At 38.8% G+C, this 16833-nt stretch overlaps 1 protein-coding gene across 2 annotated transcripts in view; it reads left to right on the top strand.

The window, feature by feature from the left end:
- Positions 1-1201: 1201 nt before the first annotated feature.
- The window catches only part of CTTNBP2NL (CTTNBP2 N-terminal like), a 66569-nt gene continuing 50937 nt past the window's right edge, over positions 1202-16833 (top strand). Inside the window, exons 1-3 of one of the 2 annotated variants that reach the window (XM_082648110.1) lie at positions 1202-1256; positions 13056-13179; positions 16076-16183. In XM_082648110.1, coding sequence (XP_082504236.1) covers positions 16085-16183 — 99 coding nt within the window. In that variant the 5' untranslated portion in view covers positions 1202-1256; positions 13056-13179; positions 16076-16084. The remainder of the gene's footprint in view (positions 1257-13055; positions 13180-16075; positions 16184-16833) is intronic. The other variant, XM_082648111.1, reaches the window with a different exon arrangement.

Here is a 16833-nt window from a genome sequence, read left to right as displayed (position 1 = left end):
GATTGCAGACTGACCACATCCTTCCACCAGACCATAAACTGCATGAGGACAGGGCTGCATCTGTCCTGAGATAGTCTGCCTAGGTGAGTACTAGGCCCCTAGTACTGTCTTGCTTAATAAGAATTGTTAATATTAGAAATAATATATTAAAATTAATTTCCATTATTTATGCATTATAAATATTTAATTGTAAGTATTTATTATATTATATTAAAAACAATGTGGTTATTATTCTCTTAACCAGTTGAATCAATCTGTGAACTGGAAAAGGATCCAGAAACCTTGACCTAAGGAAGGGTCCTCTCCCTTTTCTGGGTTATTTGGTGCTGGTAAGACTTGCTGCGACCACCAGCAAGATCTGCATTCCTGTGTTCACGAGGGACAGGCATTCCTTGCATCCTCTACTGTCCTGTGTCCCAGCGTCACTGCGAACGTGGCCCCACGGTATAATGGGGCCAAGGACACAAAAAAGTCCCCTCATTTGTAAAACATAACGTAGAAAACCATGACACACGAATTTTATTCATTCGACTTCTACCTGGAAGGCAGGTCTGGCTGGGTTTGGGCTACCCGGTGTCCCCGCTCCAGGGGCTCCAGAGCTACTATTCTCTTCCAAATGTAATGTGAAAAGAGAAGGGGGGGCGTCTCCGGGTTTTTTATCTTTGCGCCCTTGTTTCTAGCACAGGCTTCGTACTGGAAAAAAAAGAGAGAAGACAAGCCACGTTACCAGGTTTTCAACAACCGGTTTTCTAAAGCAGACCCAAAGCGCACTTCATTTATTAACATTTTGGATGAAATGAAACGTTAATGTGCCTGATCAATCAGGGCACCCGAAACCCGCCGTTCCTAAGCTGCCCGTACCATGAGGGTAAACACGAAGCACTCGCCACCGTCCGGTCCAGAAATAGCTTAGAAGGTGGAAAGTTGCAGAAGCCTGGCAGTGAGGGTCGTAAGCCCACCCCCTAGCCCGGGCCGGAGGACTACGCTTCCTCCCGGAAGTGACGCGAGCTCAATCCCAGCTAGGCTCTCCCCAAACAAAAGGGATCTTGGGGCCCCGGGAGGAGCCTAAAAGACATTGGAGAAGCCCCTCCTCCAGCCGGAGCGGATTGGTGTCGGGGATGGAGAGGCGAGAAGGGGATTGGCCCTGCCGAATGCCAGGGCCCTCGCCCGGCGGTCGAGGGGCGGGGCCTCGGGGGGCTGTGGATGGAGCGGGTGGCGGAGGCGGCAGGGAGCGGAGCTCCGAGCGCTGGGAAAAGGTAGGAGCCGCTGGCGCCCGGGCTTGGCGGCGGCTGGGAGGCCGGGTTCTCGAGAGAAAAGCAGGGGTAGGACCACCGGTGTCCTCCCGCCGCCGTCCCAACTGCCGCTCGCGCCCATCCCCTGAGGGGGCGGAGCCGTCTCCTCTACCTCCCGGTATTCCCTGAGGAGGCGGCTCCTCAACCTTCGAGGGTGCTCGCAGCCACTTATTGCCCCCCGTCAACCCCAGCTCCCCAGAAGGGGCTGCCCTCCTGACACCCTCCGTTTAAAGGGCCCCCTCGCCCAGCCCCTCAACCTTGGGAGAAGGCGTACGGGTTCCCATTCTGTAGACTGCTGTCCCCACCCCCATTTGTCTGGCCGCCCCCGGGAAGCCAGACATCCCTTCCTACACCTGTCCTGCTCGCTAGGGTGGGACCAGAGCTAGTTTCATCCGTAAGATAAAAATCAGTGTTTTCAAAAAAGAAAAAAAGAGAGATGGGGCGATGCAAAAATCAGAGACCCGACCTAGACTGCCAGCTCCACGGACGAAACGGCCTTCCCCCACTTGGGTTCTTCCCATCCCCCATTCTCTGATCCTCAGCCTTCCGCCTGAAGCCCCTAGGATCCTCTTTTCTCCTGTGGGGCATCGAGGGCTCACCTGCTTCGGGATCTTTTTAGTCTCTGGAGGAAGGAGAAATAGTAACCTTCCCCGCCCCCCTTTGTACCTTTATTCCTTGAGGGAGAACCCAACCTCTAAGGGTTTTTTTAGGTTTGAGTTGCGTTTCATTTTTGCTTTCCACCCTGTTTCTTCCCTGAAAACTGGATGAAAAACCACCCTTTGGTATTTCATAGTGAGGTGGGCGTGTTGGATATCTACAGAGTTGGTCTTGTGTGGGTAGGAATGCACTGTATATTGTTGGACTGTCAGTGAATAACAGCCTGCTTTCAAGTGAAACAGTACAGATAAGTAAATAAAGAGCTTTAGATTAGGAATGAGTATCTCCTAGTCTCGGGTAGGCTGGTCTGTTGCTCAGGGAGACTGCAGTTAACCTGGAAGGTATAGTTCTGTTGAAACAAAAGGCAGGAAGTGTTTGAAGAAAATTCAGGTTCAGTGGTCTGGGTTTATGATTAATCTGGTCCGGTGGCGTTTGGTTACTCTCTAGCCCCTATTTTATGGTGGGTTTTTCCCTCCAGGTGAAACTGATATATATATATATATATATATATATATATATATATATATATATAAAATGTTGTTGATCGGTTTTACAAGACCACTATCATCTACCAAAATTCAGGGGATGAAAATTAAAAGCACATTTTAAATCTCAGCGATAAGGATAAATAAAAGCAAGGTAAACTCCAGCTATTCACACACATGTGACTACCAGAGAGTGTCCCTATAGTGTGCTAAAAAGGCCTTCATTTCAGCAGGTGCGAAATATTGATGCTTTTGGCGTAATGTTAATGCCATTGAATCCCTAGTAATCATCTATTGCTAGCACTTTCATATATTAAATTTGCCATATTTTTTTTAGCATTGTTTCTTTTGCTTTCGGTCTGAAGTCTTACTACTGCTATTTATAGCCAAAGATAATAACCATGGGATGCAAGGAGTTGGAATCATGGGGGCAATTATAACAGCTGTCTTTTACCTTCCTGATTAGAGTCTCTGAAGGTAGACTTTCTGAAGGTAATTAATTTTGAATAGTTAGGTTTGAAGTTTTCAGAGCCAGTCTCAGTGCTCACAGATCTGCTCAGTGATTGTTTCCAGATCTCCGATAAAAAGGCACAAAGAAGAAACTGTGGAGGGTCTCTCCAGCAAACACAAAGTGTACTGCGATAGGTGGATAAGGGCCCCTAGCAATAGCAGCAGAAAAGAACTAAAAGCAGAACAGGAATTCCCAAAAAGATATATCTTATTACATGAGCAGAGAACAGAAAATAAACTGAGGTAAGAGACTAAGGAAACCAAAGTTGTGGTGATTGCCAGGGCCTTAATGAGCAGAGAGGAAAAAGCAAATAATGCTCTTTGATTACTTGGCACAATAAGCAGGATCTGTTTGATACACATTTGGGTCTTGGAAATCTTTCCTTTAACTTTTTCAACACCTGTTTGGTTATGTCAGATGAAGAAAAACATTTGTATGCAGAGATTTTTTTTAAGGTATATTTGTAATCTGCCTCATTAAATTATAAATTCTTTGAGAGAGATATTAGTATGTTCCATCTTTGTACCTTTCACAATGCCTAGTATATAGTTTGACTTCATGAGCGTTTGTTGAACTTAGTTTGAAGCTGACCCCTTCGGGTAGACTAGAAAGATAATTTACTGATAAGATGTGGCACATCTTGTTAGTATAAACAGTCCATAGAGAATTTAATATTAAATATTCTTCCTCTATAGCATTTAAACAAAGGTGAAGAATTAGTGTCTGATTTTAGTTATTGGTTGGTTTTATTTTAAATATTTCAATATATAGCTAAGATGCCTAAGTAGGGGAAAACAAAGCTTGTATATGTCATGATCTCAGACATCTGATACAAGGATTTTTAGGCCACTGAATTGGTGTTTAGTGGCATGATACAAGAAGCAGAGATTTATTTCTAGAGGAAGTTTGTCCAGTCTGTCGTGGTTGACCCCAGGAATAGCTTGTCAGCCTGTTACTAAAGGCCATTTTTTCTTATTTCCTGGATGTTTGCTGATAATAACTAAAAATCAAATCTTCGTAGTTTTAGTTCAAAGCATTTCAGTGAGAACGTGGCTTATTTATGGTGAGGCTCTAAAGTGTGCTGATTTACAGCACAGACTTTAAAGGCAGACCTGAGTTCAAATCCCTGCTCTTTTGCTGTATGACCCAGGGAAATGGCAGTTTTTTATCTTCACCATATCTCAGTTTCCTCAGCTGTGACTTAAAAATGACTTTCAGAGATTTTTTTTAAAAGATTACATGAACATGACATATAGGAAGCACTCAGTAATTGGTAGGTATTATTGCCATTATTATTAGCACTTTGCATGTGAGTTAAAGAATTTAATCTTAAATATTCTTTTACTCCTTTAGCATTTAAACAAATGTGAAGAATTAGTGTCTGAGTTTACGTATTGGTTGGTTTTGTTTTAAATATTTGAATATATAGCTAAGCTTCCTAATTAGAGGGAAACAAAGCTTGTATATGTCATGATCTCAGACATCCGACAGAAGAGTTTTTAGGGCAGCCCATGTGTCTTATGGTTGTGTGTGTTTCATAATTTTGTCATGTACCTTATCTTCCTTAAACTCTTTGGCCCTGGAAAAGGAAAGGCAAGGGATTCAACCATCTGATGTCTTCTCTCTGAATTGTCAGTTGTTTCACTCCACAGTGCTTTAAGTACCTTCACCCTCAGTGTCATATAAATGGTTTCGTGGATACCGTGATTATGGTGCAGGGTTGTACCTTCTGTGAGATTTAAGGGATTTTCAATGGTAATTTTGATTGACAGTGATTTTTGCCTTTTGAACAACTCTTCTACTACCCCCAAAGTAAGGAGCAAGCATAAGAACAACTCAAATGGGTGAGAAGAAACTATGGATAGGGAAGTTAAGAGTGGAGGTGGGGGAGTGGAGGACAGGGGTTTGTGGGCTGAGGAAAACAGGACTACAAGCAGGCATCGAAGTAAAGAATGTAGTAATATGGTTTCTCCCTGCCGACTATTTCCAAACTCTGTATTTCAGGTCCAAAGCCAGAGCTTCCACTCTAAATGTGTGCTTTGCTGCTAAATGAATCGTTTCTGCCTTTTGGAGCCACAAAGAATGTAATCCTTAATTGTTACTGAGTTTAAAGAATATAATCCTTAACTGTTACTGAGTTCAAATAGAAGCTAGGAAGGAAAATAGGAGAGCACAGGACGACGGGGTTTGCAGACAAAAAAGATTCCTGACCCTGAGCCTTGGGAGCATCTGCATGGATCCTTTGTACAGAGCTGGTGGGGAAGGAGAGGCTGCAGTGTTCTCTGGGTCTGCTCGCCTAGAAAGGTGAGCCAGGGAGGAAGGAGTGCAGAGGGAGAAGCAAGCAGGGATGAGTTGTTTTAATGAGAAATAAGATCTATAAATTATAACAGAGAGGAGAATGAACTGATGGGTAAGTTGTAGAAAAAAGGAGCACTAAGTTTGGGGGTTTTTGAAGGAAGGTGTTCCCCATTCCTTGGTGTCTGCTAAGTAGTCCTTTCTGTTGTAGTGGGTCGAACAGGAGTGAGAACAGAAACAATCTGGTTCTTAACTGGTTTAATATTTGACGGTACAAACAAGATCTGGTCTAGTCCTATGTATCAGCTTCTTCTTATTGCCTCTTGTTCTTATATTCAAGACACGGAAGAAATTTTCGGAAAAGGCTCCACCCCTAAAGACTTCTCTGCTTCTAAACCTTTAGCCTTCACCACACTCACTGAGTCTGAACACGTTCTTCTTGGGGGTCTAGTTACTTCTCATTCAGCATGTCTCGCATCACAGTCATTATTACCCCCCCAAAACCCGTTCCTTTTCTAACATCCCTGTTTCTGTTAATGGCATCATCATTATAGTCACCCAGCCTTAGAAACCTCAGCTGATCTGGGATTATTTCCCCTCTTAACCTCCTTAAAAAAACCAGTACCAAGTTACTATACATTCTTTATAAAGTCTCTTGCATCGGTCTTTTTTTTTTTTTCCTATTCTTACTGCCACCATCCTAGTTCACACACTTTAACCTCATACCTGTACTGTTAAAGTTTTCTCCCAACTGCTTTTTCTGCTTCCAGTTTCTCTTCAGTCAAATCAACTCTGTATGTCAAGCTTTAACCTTCCTGAAACTCTATTTTTATTGTGAGATTCACCTAGTTAAAAATGTTGAGTGGCTTCTTATTTCCCAGAAGATAAAGTCCAGTTTTGTACACTGTAGTTCAAGGTACTGCACTGTACATTTCTTTCCGGCCAGCATGTTTTGATTACCCCTTTGAACCAGAGACTGCTGGGTGCTAAGTTTATCAAGCTGAATAAGACAGAGTATTTGTCTAGAAGAGCAGAATCTTATGAGACAAAAGACAGCTATGTAGAGAGATGAATTGATGTAATAGAATGTGATAACTGCTCTTGGGTTATGAATAAGATACATATCCATTATGCATTTAATATGATTTCAAAATAGCTGTGATATTTTTAGAAAACGCGTTTATCAGTATTATGAGTTAAAATTGTAACTTGATTAAAAGCTGTAGAAATTCAGTGGAAGCAAAAGCAATCTTTTCACTTATATCCTAAAGTCACAAAAAGCCACTCTAGGCAGAAGATTGTCCTTTTTCTTTCCCAAGTAGTGTGCAGATAACCATTGGTCTGAATAAGTGTTGTGTGTGTTCCTAAGCTGCCTTTCCCAGGAACTGGCCAGGCCATCTCCTTCTTGGAGCAGATCAACCTACCAGGTTAGAAGCAGTAAACTTGTTTTGATTTCTAAATTAGACACATGAGTGGTAGAAAGTGAGAACTCATTGGAAAAAGGAAAACTTCATTATCCTTATAGATGAAACCAAATATATGCTCTCCAGGGATGAGAAATGAGAGAACTGACCAGTCACTAACTCATTTAAACCATTCAGTATCCTGTTAGAGTATGTATTGTCATCCGCATTTTATAGATGAAGAACTGAAAGCTCAAAGGTTACGTGGATCAAGGAAGTATGAAGTGGTAGAGCCAGGATGCAAACTTAGGTCTGTAGGGCTCCAAAGTCCAAGCACTTTCCACTGCAACACACTGCCTCCCAGAAGAGTTACTGTCCCCAAAAAACCTTGGAGCAAAAACAATTGCTAGGTCTGTTGGTCATTTTCAACTGATATCAAATTGTTAAACTTTTTAAAAAATCAGTGGTCTGATTTAGAAGACAGAAGTTAAAAGGCAAAACAACATCATCAGTTACGATATTCTGTTACAGGTTTTTGTGAAATTTTTTTACAGTTCAGGGAGAGTCAGGTTATGGGCATAGCTAAAACACAGATACCTTGACTGTATTACAGTTCATCCTCCACACCATATGCTCTGTTTCTTCCTGGTTTGAAATCCTGATGGAGTCAACGACTTCATCCAACATTAAGGTTGAATATTTGAAGGGTTCTTGTATTCCAGGCTGCCTGTAGAATTGAGGCCCATGAATCATTTTACTGGAAATAAAATCAATCTACATATTATTGTTCCCTCATTGTGGTATTTTACAAATCATGGTGACATTATTTCAGAAAAGCAGAAATTTAGGGGAATGATGAACAGATAGATGATATAGACAGATATACGTATTTCAATGAAATCATGTTATAATTTCATTGAAATAAATAAAGCCACTGACACATATACCTGAAATGGTAAATACTGCTGGTAATTTTCTGATATTAGAAGACATATTTTTAATTTTAATGAAAAAATGTGTTAATGTAAAAACTATTCTTCATTTTCATTAACGTACATTCCAGTAGCTTAACTAATGTAGCTCTTCTGGTTTGGTCTTGTCTCAGATGAGAATACTTGAAAAGGTGTAAACGGATATCTAGGTAGACAGACCTGTTTTTAATAGCGTTGTGCCAGATGTCCTCATTTTGGGGGAGAGATGTTTGAATGCTTGTTTATGGGCGTGAGGCCACTTCCTCCCTTTCTTCAGGATGTATATAAATGTTGTTGGCAACATGTAGAAGAGACAATGATAGAAACAGATGTACACACGTAGTAAGAGAGACGGACATACACACATACACACAGATACACTAGAGATGTATGAGGCTTAAAACAGAGCTAACCAAAACAAAACCCTGATATCCATCATGGTGTCCCAGAAAGTGGATTAGACTGGATCTTAATAATTTTACTATTTAACTATAATCTTCAGTAATTCACTTAACAACTCTGGCCTCAGTTTTCATCTGTAAAATGAGAGTGCTAAATTAGATTATTTCTGAGGTCCCTTCCAGCTCTGTGAATCACATTTTAGCTGATAAAATGAGAAAATCTGATGGGAACAGTGGTTACCAAGTAGCAGTGGTTTCTAAGGAAGCCTCTGGAATCAAATTACTTAGGTTCAAATTCTATTTCTGCCACATACTAGATGTGAGACTTTAAGTTATTTAGCCTTTGTACCTCAGTTTTCCCATCTGCATAAAATGGGGATGATGATGATGATGAACTTGTTGATAATGGTTATAGCATCTATCACCTAAGGTTGTAAGGACGGAATTAATACATGTCAGGTACTTAGAACACTGCCTGGAACATGTTTATGTTTAGCTCAAAAAGTATGTATCTTTTTTATTATTGCTATTAAGCCTTGAATTCTTCTTAGAAAACTACTCTAGAAAACTCTGAGGAAAAAAATAATCAAATAAAAGTAAAACTCTGAGGAAGTGGTGATTAACATTGGTAAGCTCAATTATATTACTAATTTCTGTACTAAGTATAAATCTAGAATATCTGGTATCCTAGAATCAGCTTTGAGTAGAGTACTGAAAGCATTTTAAGTATTGATCTTAAAGAATAATCAGCTTTATTACAGAACTGGTTTCTTGAGGCCTCCTTCAAAATCCATATTGACAGTATTGGATAAACAAGCACCTCAATCCTTTAGCACTGTTGTAATTTCTTTGTAAGTGCATTATTCATGTTATATTTCAGGATCCTGAAATTTACAATCTCCAAAACTGTTTCAAAACCATTCTGTTTTATATAATCCTATACATAGTGTTGCTGGAAAAAGCAGACTGATAAGACAAAGCAGGGCATTCTTTGTTCAGGCACTCTCATGGTAAGGGGAAGGCTTTGATCTAGTTGCTGTAATAGTCTTTAAAAGTAGTGAACGGTTAGCATGTTGTATTAGTTTGCTAGAGCTGCCATAACAAGTACCACAGACTGGGTGGCTTAAACAACAGAAATTTATTTTCTCACAATCCTGGAGGCTAGAAGTCAGAAATCAATGTGTCAGCAGGATTGGTTTCTTCTGAGGCCTCTCTCTTTGGCTTGTTAAATGACCATCTTCTCCCTGTGTCTTCACATGGTCTCTCCCTGTCCCGCGTTTTTGTCCAACTTCCTCTTCTTATAAGGACACCAAGCATATTAGATTAGGGACTACCCTAATGACCTCTTTTTTTTTTTTTCTTTTTTTGGCTGCACCACACAACATGCAGAATCTTAGTTCCCTGGCCAGGGATCGAACCCATGCCCCCCCACAGTGGAAGCGCAGAGTCTTAACCACTGGACCACCAGGGAATCCCATGACCTCATTTTTTAAAAATTAATTAATTTATTTATTTGTGGCTGCATTGGGTCTTCATTGCTGCACGCGGGCTTTCTCTAGTTGCAGCAAGTGGGGACTACTCTTTGTTGCGGTGCGCGGGCTTCTCATTGTGGTGGCTTCTCGTGTTGTGAAGCACAGGCTCTAGGTGTTGGGCTTCAGTAGTTGTGGCTCGCAGGCTCTAGAGCACAGGCTCAGTAGTTGTGGCGCACGGGCTTAGTTGCTCCGCGGCATGTGGGATCTTCCCAGACCAGGACTCGTCCCGTGTCCCTTGCATTGGCAGGTGGATTCTTAACCACTGCGCCACCAGGGAAATCCCCCATGACCTCATTTTTCACTTAATTACCTCTTTAAAGACCCTGTCTTCAAATACAGTCACATTATGGGGGTACTGGGGATTAGGACTTCAATGTATAATTTTGGGGTTAGAGGACACAATTTAGCCCATAACACGTTGTAACACATAGACACATAAGAATACAAATACTCAGATAATATCTTTTACCTTCAACTGAAAGAAGATTGATTTGACATTTGTAGTAAAGCTTTTATTGCATAGTATTGTAGAATTCAGTAAAAAGGTTTGTTTTTCTGTCTTGGTTTTAGAATCTGTAAATAATAATAGCAGAAACAGCTCTCTTTAGTAAACGTACAAAAGATCTGCTTTCGTGATCAGAAAATTTATTTTCTGATAATATTTTGACATGTTTTTCTTTACTAACCTAATCCTAAAATGCCAAAAGTGGAATGAGAGGTACAATTTGGAATGTTGTCATTCTCTTACCCCCAAACGCATAAATAACCTTTATGAAAAACCAAAAGTGCCAGAGGGTGGGAAGGCTTAAATCTTGAGATAGTCAAGGTAATGTGTCAACACCTTCCGCCCTCAGATAGGAGGTTGCTTTGGATACATTTTTTTAAAAATAGCTGTGCACTTTTGTCCATTTTAGATTTGGTATTTATAAATGTGACATGTTTATTTGTTTAAATTTCATATATACTGGATTTTTAAGGAAGTACATTATCTAATGGAAAGCTGTCAAAACAGCCACTTTGTATGTCAGTGTTGACTCTTTGAATTTTTAGAATTAACTGGCCTCCCAAATTTTGGTTTTGTTTATATGTACTGGAAAGAGTCTTTACATAATTGGAGCAAGTTTGCTTTACATCCGTGCTAATACCTTATCACTGATACTAAAAACTTACTGAATGGCCTGAATCTTAGTCAGTTGTAGCCCAAGTATAAATTTCTTTAATCTGATATCTGAGTATATAGTAAAGAAGTGATTTTTATCCAGTTTTGCAAGAGTGGTCTCCTGGGTAAAATAACTGATTTCTTTTTTTTTTTTTTTTTTTTGGTGCTAGCCAAATGGATTTTTAAAAAAAGATTTATGTAGGTTTTTTTGAGGTACTTCTATGTTCAGAAATATCTGAGATTCACCTTAAAAATGTTTTTTCTCTTTCTTGTCCCACATCACCCACCACATAGAAATAAAGCCTTCAGTTCCACATAAAGACATACAGAAACCCAGATACTAGATAGACAAACATCTACGTGTACTCCACCCTGCCCTGCCTTACTCCTTACATAGCTGTAGAAACTGGGGTGTTTCTTTTTCTGCCACCCAATCTCCATGTGGTAAAAAGGCAACAATGCCTGCTATCAAAGAATGAGTTCCAGAGCAAAAGCTGAGACTTCCTCAAGAAGGAAGAGGCACAACCAGAACCAGAATGAGTGGATGTTGGGTCAAGGGAAAAGGCTAGAATAAAATGAACAGAGCCCAAGCCAGAGCAGCATACCTCCGTGGCAAAATGAGCACTGTTGTTCAGGAGGTGCAGAGCCAGTGTCCTCGATACCCATAATTCTTGTGGCTGTTGGCACATGGAAGTTCATACAGAAGAGATTCATGGACTTCCCTGGTGGTGCAGTGGGACACGGGTTCAAGCCCTGGTCCGGGAAGATCCCACATGCCGCGGAGCAACTAAGCCCGTGCGCCACAGCTACCGAGCCTGCCCTCCAGATCCCGTGAGCCACAACTACTGAGCTCACACGCCACAACTACTGAAGCCCGCACGCCTAGAGCCCGAGCTCCACAAGAGAAGCCACCGCGATGAGAAGCCCGCGCATCACAACGAAGAGTAGCCCCCGCTGGCCGCAACTAGAGAAAACCCGCACAGCAATGAAGACCCAATGCAGCCATAAATAAATAAATAAATGTATTTTTTAAAAAAAGAGAGATTCATGCTCTCCTGGCTGTTGGCCCTGACTTGGTGGGAAGTAGCATGTGAATAGACCATATTGTAAGCTGGGCAAACTCATGTTTGAAATCATTTATTAATAACTTAAAAACAAGTTTTATACTTAGTCTATAAATAGGCTCAGTTTTCCAGGGTATTAAAATATGTGTAACTTTTTATTATATACGTTTATATATTTTTTTAATTGAGAAAACTATAAAGCTTAATATAGCTACAGCTAGCTGTACCACAGTGTATGATAATATATACAGACAACTTGTCCACAGGTGGTTTTTATTTCAAATTTATAGACTGTAGCATTCCTTAGGCAGAAATATCTACATCTAAACTCTAAGGAAAGTTGGGTCTTGGAGAGATTCTGCCGAAAGGAGTGAGCTGAGCATCTGGTTGAAACGATCTTGTCTTTCACAGTTACTTAATGGACAATGACAAGTAACAGCTCATTTAGAAAATAAGTGGAGAATGAGTCTATAGACTACAATATGACATGCCAGAAATCTGGCAGTCATATTTCTGATAATGAATATGGAGTTAGAAACAGCCTTTTTCTAAAAATCTTAGACCATATAATTTATATATTGGCAGAAATTGGAGTCGAATGGACTTGGTACTTTAAATACCTTAAATACAAGACAAAATTTATGTTTTATCAAATAAAAATTAGGGCCTATCTTTTTTTTTAAGTTTGCAGGGTCTAATACACTATTAGAAAAACATAAACCAAAAATTACATATAATTCAACATTTAATATTTGAAAATAAATGGGAAAAAGTAGAATCTGGGATGAGTAATAAGCCCTACAAAGTTGAGGTGGTGACAGATTGATTTGTTTGTTTATTGACTGGCAAGAGATGAGGGGATGAGAATTTTCCTTACACGAATTTGGCAGTTTGAAAAGTTCAGTTGTAATTATGTTATTTTTTTTTTATCTGAGTGCATGGTGCATAAGTCATGGTGTTTCGAGCAAATAGGCTTTTATCAATTCAGGGAGAGAAAGTCAGTTTCTTCTGGTGACATTCATAAAATAGTTCTTGAAATGACAGTGAAAAGATTTTGAAAGACCTCACCTTCCCTAATTATGATTGCAAAAGGGAAGTCAGATTCCTGATATTTTTGCTATATTACTCAGCTTCAACTTGAAGAAGTGGCTGTTTTCTTCTTTCTTGTCTGTATCAACCAACAGCTGTCAGGCTTCATCAGCTATAATGACAGTTGACATTCTTGGGATTTACCAATTGTTTATAGTATGGTCACATAGACAATAAATTTCTTATTATTTTGCAGCATTGGACATTTTTCCACCATGCTGACGACATTTTAAATATATTTGTCAATTTTCCCAAATTTTAACTGAAGAAAACCTTAAGAATTTATACTTGAGGACTAAAGTGTGACTGCCAGTTATCAGGTCAGTATCACTCCCATCCCCATCCCCACCCTCATACCACCCCCAGGAATATCACTGCCATACTAAAACATAATGCAGTTTTACTATCGTTCATTTATATTTCAGACAAAAAGTTCTGCAATGTGTTGTGTGTTAAAATTAGATTCAAATGTAAAGGGCAGCAAAGAAATAAATTTTAATATTTATAAAGAATGGTTATAGGAATATGCGAAAACAGACCTCTCGGGTTTGAATTACACAGCTATGGCCCTTTTTTTCCCTCCTGTGTTGTATTTGTATTATATTTATTTCATGTAGACACCAAGCTAAATAAGTTGATACATTAGCAAAATGTTCCAGATATTAACATTTGTGTGCAGAAGTTATTTACAAGTGTAGAGGTAACACGAATATTGATCTTTATGCCATTGACAAAGAATAGAATTTTTTCTTGCCTAGGCTAGACTGTTTTATAATTAAAGTGACTTAAGATTGTTTCAATTTCACTCTTTTATGAGGATGTATATTTATCACAACAGATCAAAAACTGATTTAGGTACAATCTGTTTTAGTTCTTTGTATATTTACCTGTAATTTTTATTTAATTGATTTCTCTAACAAGTAATTCTTGATTTTCACTCATGAAAGCTTAGAATGGAACCAGGAAGGACTTTAGAGACTATCTAGTCTGTTTTATTTTACCTGTGAGGAAACTCAATGCCAGAGCAACTAGGTAATTTTTTTTTCTCAAAGCCATATAGCTGTTTAGTAGCAGAGCTGAGACTAAAATTCTATACTCTTCACTCCCGGTCTATTATATTTTATTATATCACACTGCATCTTTAAGCCACAGTTTTTAGATTTCTAAATGAGAATATTTAAGGAGTATAAAGATATTGAAGGAAAAAAAGTAATATGTGTAAACGCTATCATTTTTAGCTCTATTCCTAGTTGATGTACTCAGTGCAGTTGGTATTTATGGAGCGCCTTTACCAAGTGCCCATTATTCTGCTTAATATCAGGGGAGGGGTGAAAAAAGGAATAAAATGATAGGATTTTTTCTCTGCCTTATGATCGCCTTGAGAGAGATTAAAACATGAAACCATCAGGAATTGGGGGAAGGGTTTCATCTAAGAAACCAGTGTGACTCAAATGGTAGTTTAAATTCCTCATCATTATTCACTCCAGGATGCTATCATCCTTCTTCATTTGTGGTTCCCAACTACAAAAGAGCAGCCAAAGTCACTTATTTCTGAAGTAATTGATCTTGGCTGCCCCCAATGTTGGTAATGCCTTTCTTGGAATTCTTTTGGAAAGTGAGAGAGGATAGTAGTTCTTAATAATTAAACCATTGATCAGCTTCTATCAGGAACTTGGCAAGATGTTTTATATTTATTAACTCAATCTTTACAACAGTCCTATGAGTTAGAGATCATCATTTCACTTTCACAGGTAAGAAAACTGAGAATCACAAAACTTGCCCAGTCACACAACTAGGAAGATGTTGACCTGGCATCTATCTGACTGCAAAACCATGTGTTTTTTCCAGCATACCATCTTATGTTAAGTGTAGCTTTATTAGATTTGTTGTTTTTTTGTTTTTTTAATTTTTTTTTAGCTCTTATTTTTAAAGTAACTGTTGTGAGGGCTCTCTAATACTGAAGTGAGAATGTGAGAATCGCTTACTAGTCGCTGACCCTCACCAGTTAGAAAGTTAGCAGTTAGAGCTGAAGTTACATTAAACATGTTTTACCATGTGGCAAAAGATTTGTACAGTGTGTTCTGGAGCAACATCTAACAACACAGTGAAGTATGCATTTTCTACACGCTCTCATTCGCTTAAAGGCAGTAGCTCTGGAAGGAATCAATGCCTCTTTTGTGTGCCTCCTAAAATTTAATGTGCTCATAGGAGTTGGGAGTTGCTGGAGGGTGTGTGAACTAGTCATGTTGTGATTCACTTTAAAAAAAAAAAAACTGTATGAGAGTGGCAATTTAGAAGTAAAGAGTGGGAGAGGGAAAATAGTACTTGCTGTACTTTAGAAGTTATGAAATGTATCTTACCATACACAATGGTCAGAAGATCCTTCCAAGATTGTACGCCTTCTAGCTTCTATCTATGTGTGGTTTGTGAGAAATTAATCTTATGGAAAGGACTGAGTTTGTGCCATGTAATTTGCCATTTAACATATTTTAAAAGATGCAAGATTTCATAGAAATGTGAACTTGTTAAGTCAAATAAATTCAGTTTATAGTAGCCTGGCCAATTAAGATGTTTAAACAATATATTTTAAGCAGTCATTTAAAAGTACATTTGTACATGGTTGCATTTAAGTCTTATTTTACTATATGAAATATAAATATTGTGATAGATGTTCTCTGTGAAAGTAGACAATTTAAAAGAAAAATTTCTCCCATACTCCCACCAAACATTATCTTTGCTCAAATTCATTTCAGCCAGTTTCAAAGGGATCCCACAATGTTTTATATACAGTTTTGGAATTTAGTTATCTAAAACTGGGATATCTTTTCGTGGTCAAACAATTTTTCATTGAAATAGTATTCATTGTAACAAAATTTTACCTGAACTTCTAGTGAACAAAATTAGTGATTAATTCTTTCTGAGACCTTCTAGGATGTTTGTATATATGCCTGGAGGAAAAATGATGAAAATTTGATCTTTGTGAATGGTGATGATTTTAATCAATAATTAAAATGAATTTTATTTTCTGTTACTGCTCAGTTTATGATTAACTCAGAAAGTTCTTATTTTTCCATTTAATTATAACCATTTCCTTTCTTAAAGTATTTTCTACTCTAATTGTTGCTCTTTTCTCATCTGTCTCACTTTATTTTTTCTTTAATAGTATCAAATTAACTCTGTCTTCTGAAGATTGTCTGATTATTGTCCTTGTTTTAGGCTTTCAGGATGAATCTGGAAAAACTCAGCAAGCCAGAACTCCTAACACTATTCAGTATTCTTGAAGGAGAGCTTGAAGCAAGGGACCTTGTTATAGAAGCTTTAAAGGTATGTTTAAAAAAAAAAGAGAGAGAGAGAGTGGTCATCATATATTTGAAAGCCATATCATTGGTTAACTAGGATATTTCTATAGCTCCAGTTGAAGTTGAGAGGCCTGGGTATATATATCAATACTTGCTATAGCAGCCACCTGTATGGTATGATTTGGGGACACTGATGAAGCCTTTCTGCCTCCACATAGTTCCTTTAGTCTCTCTACCTGATGTCTAGACTTTGAACTTCATTCTTTAGCTTAGTAGCGTTAACTGTTTCTGAATGCCAACCCCTTGAGAACTTGATGAGACCTGTTTCCTAAAAAATCTATATACACACATATACCATAATTCAGGATATAATATCTGATAGATCAAGGACCCCATTAAGACAGTGAATAGATTCCCTAGATCCCAGATTATAAATCCTTGCTTTTTTTTCAGTATTTGATATCTGTTAAAATACACGGGGCTGGGGGGTGGTAGATGACAACTCTACTTTCCACTCAATTTTGCTGTGAACCCAAAACTACTCTAAAAAAGTCTACATAAAAAAAAAAAGATCAAGAGGGCATAACTCCTTTAAAGGGTCTTGAATCTTTTACACCTTGGTAAGGACGTTTCCCAATCTGTCTTGAAATCAGATTTGGAGAGGGGAAGAAAAGA

This window comes from Grampus griseus, assembly GCF_964374135.1.
Source record: "Grampus griseus genome assembly, chromosome: 1".
NCBI classification, from domain to species: domain Eukaryota; kingdom Metazoa; phylum Chordata; class Mammalia; order Artiodactyla; family Delphinidae; genus Grampus; species Grampus griseus.
The sequence above is the reverse complement of the archived record's forward strand: the minus strand, read 5'-3'. Positions and strand labels throughout refer to the sequence as shown.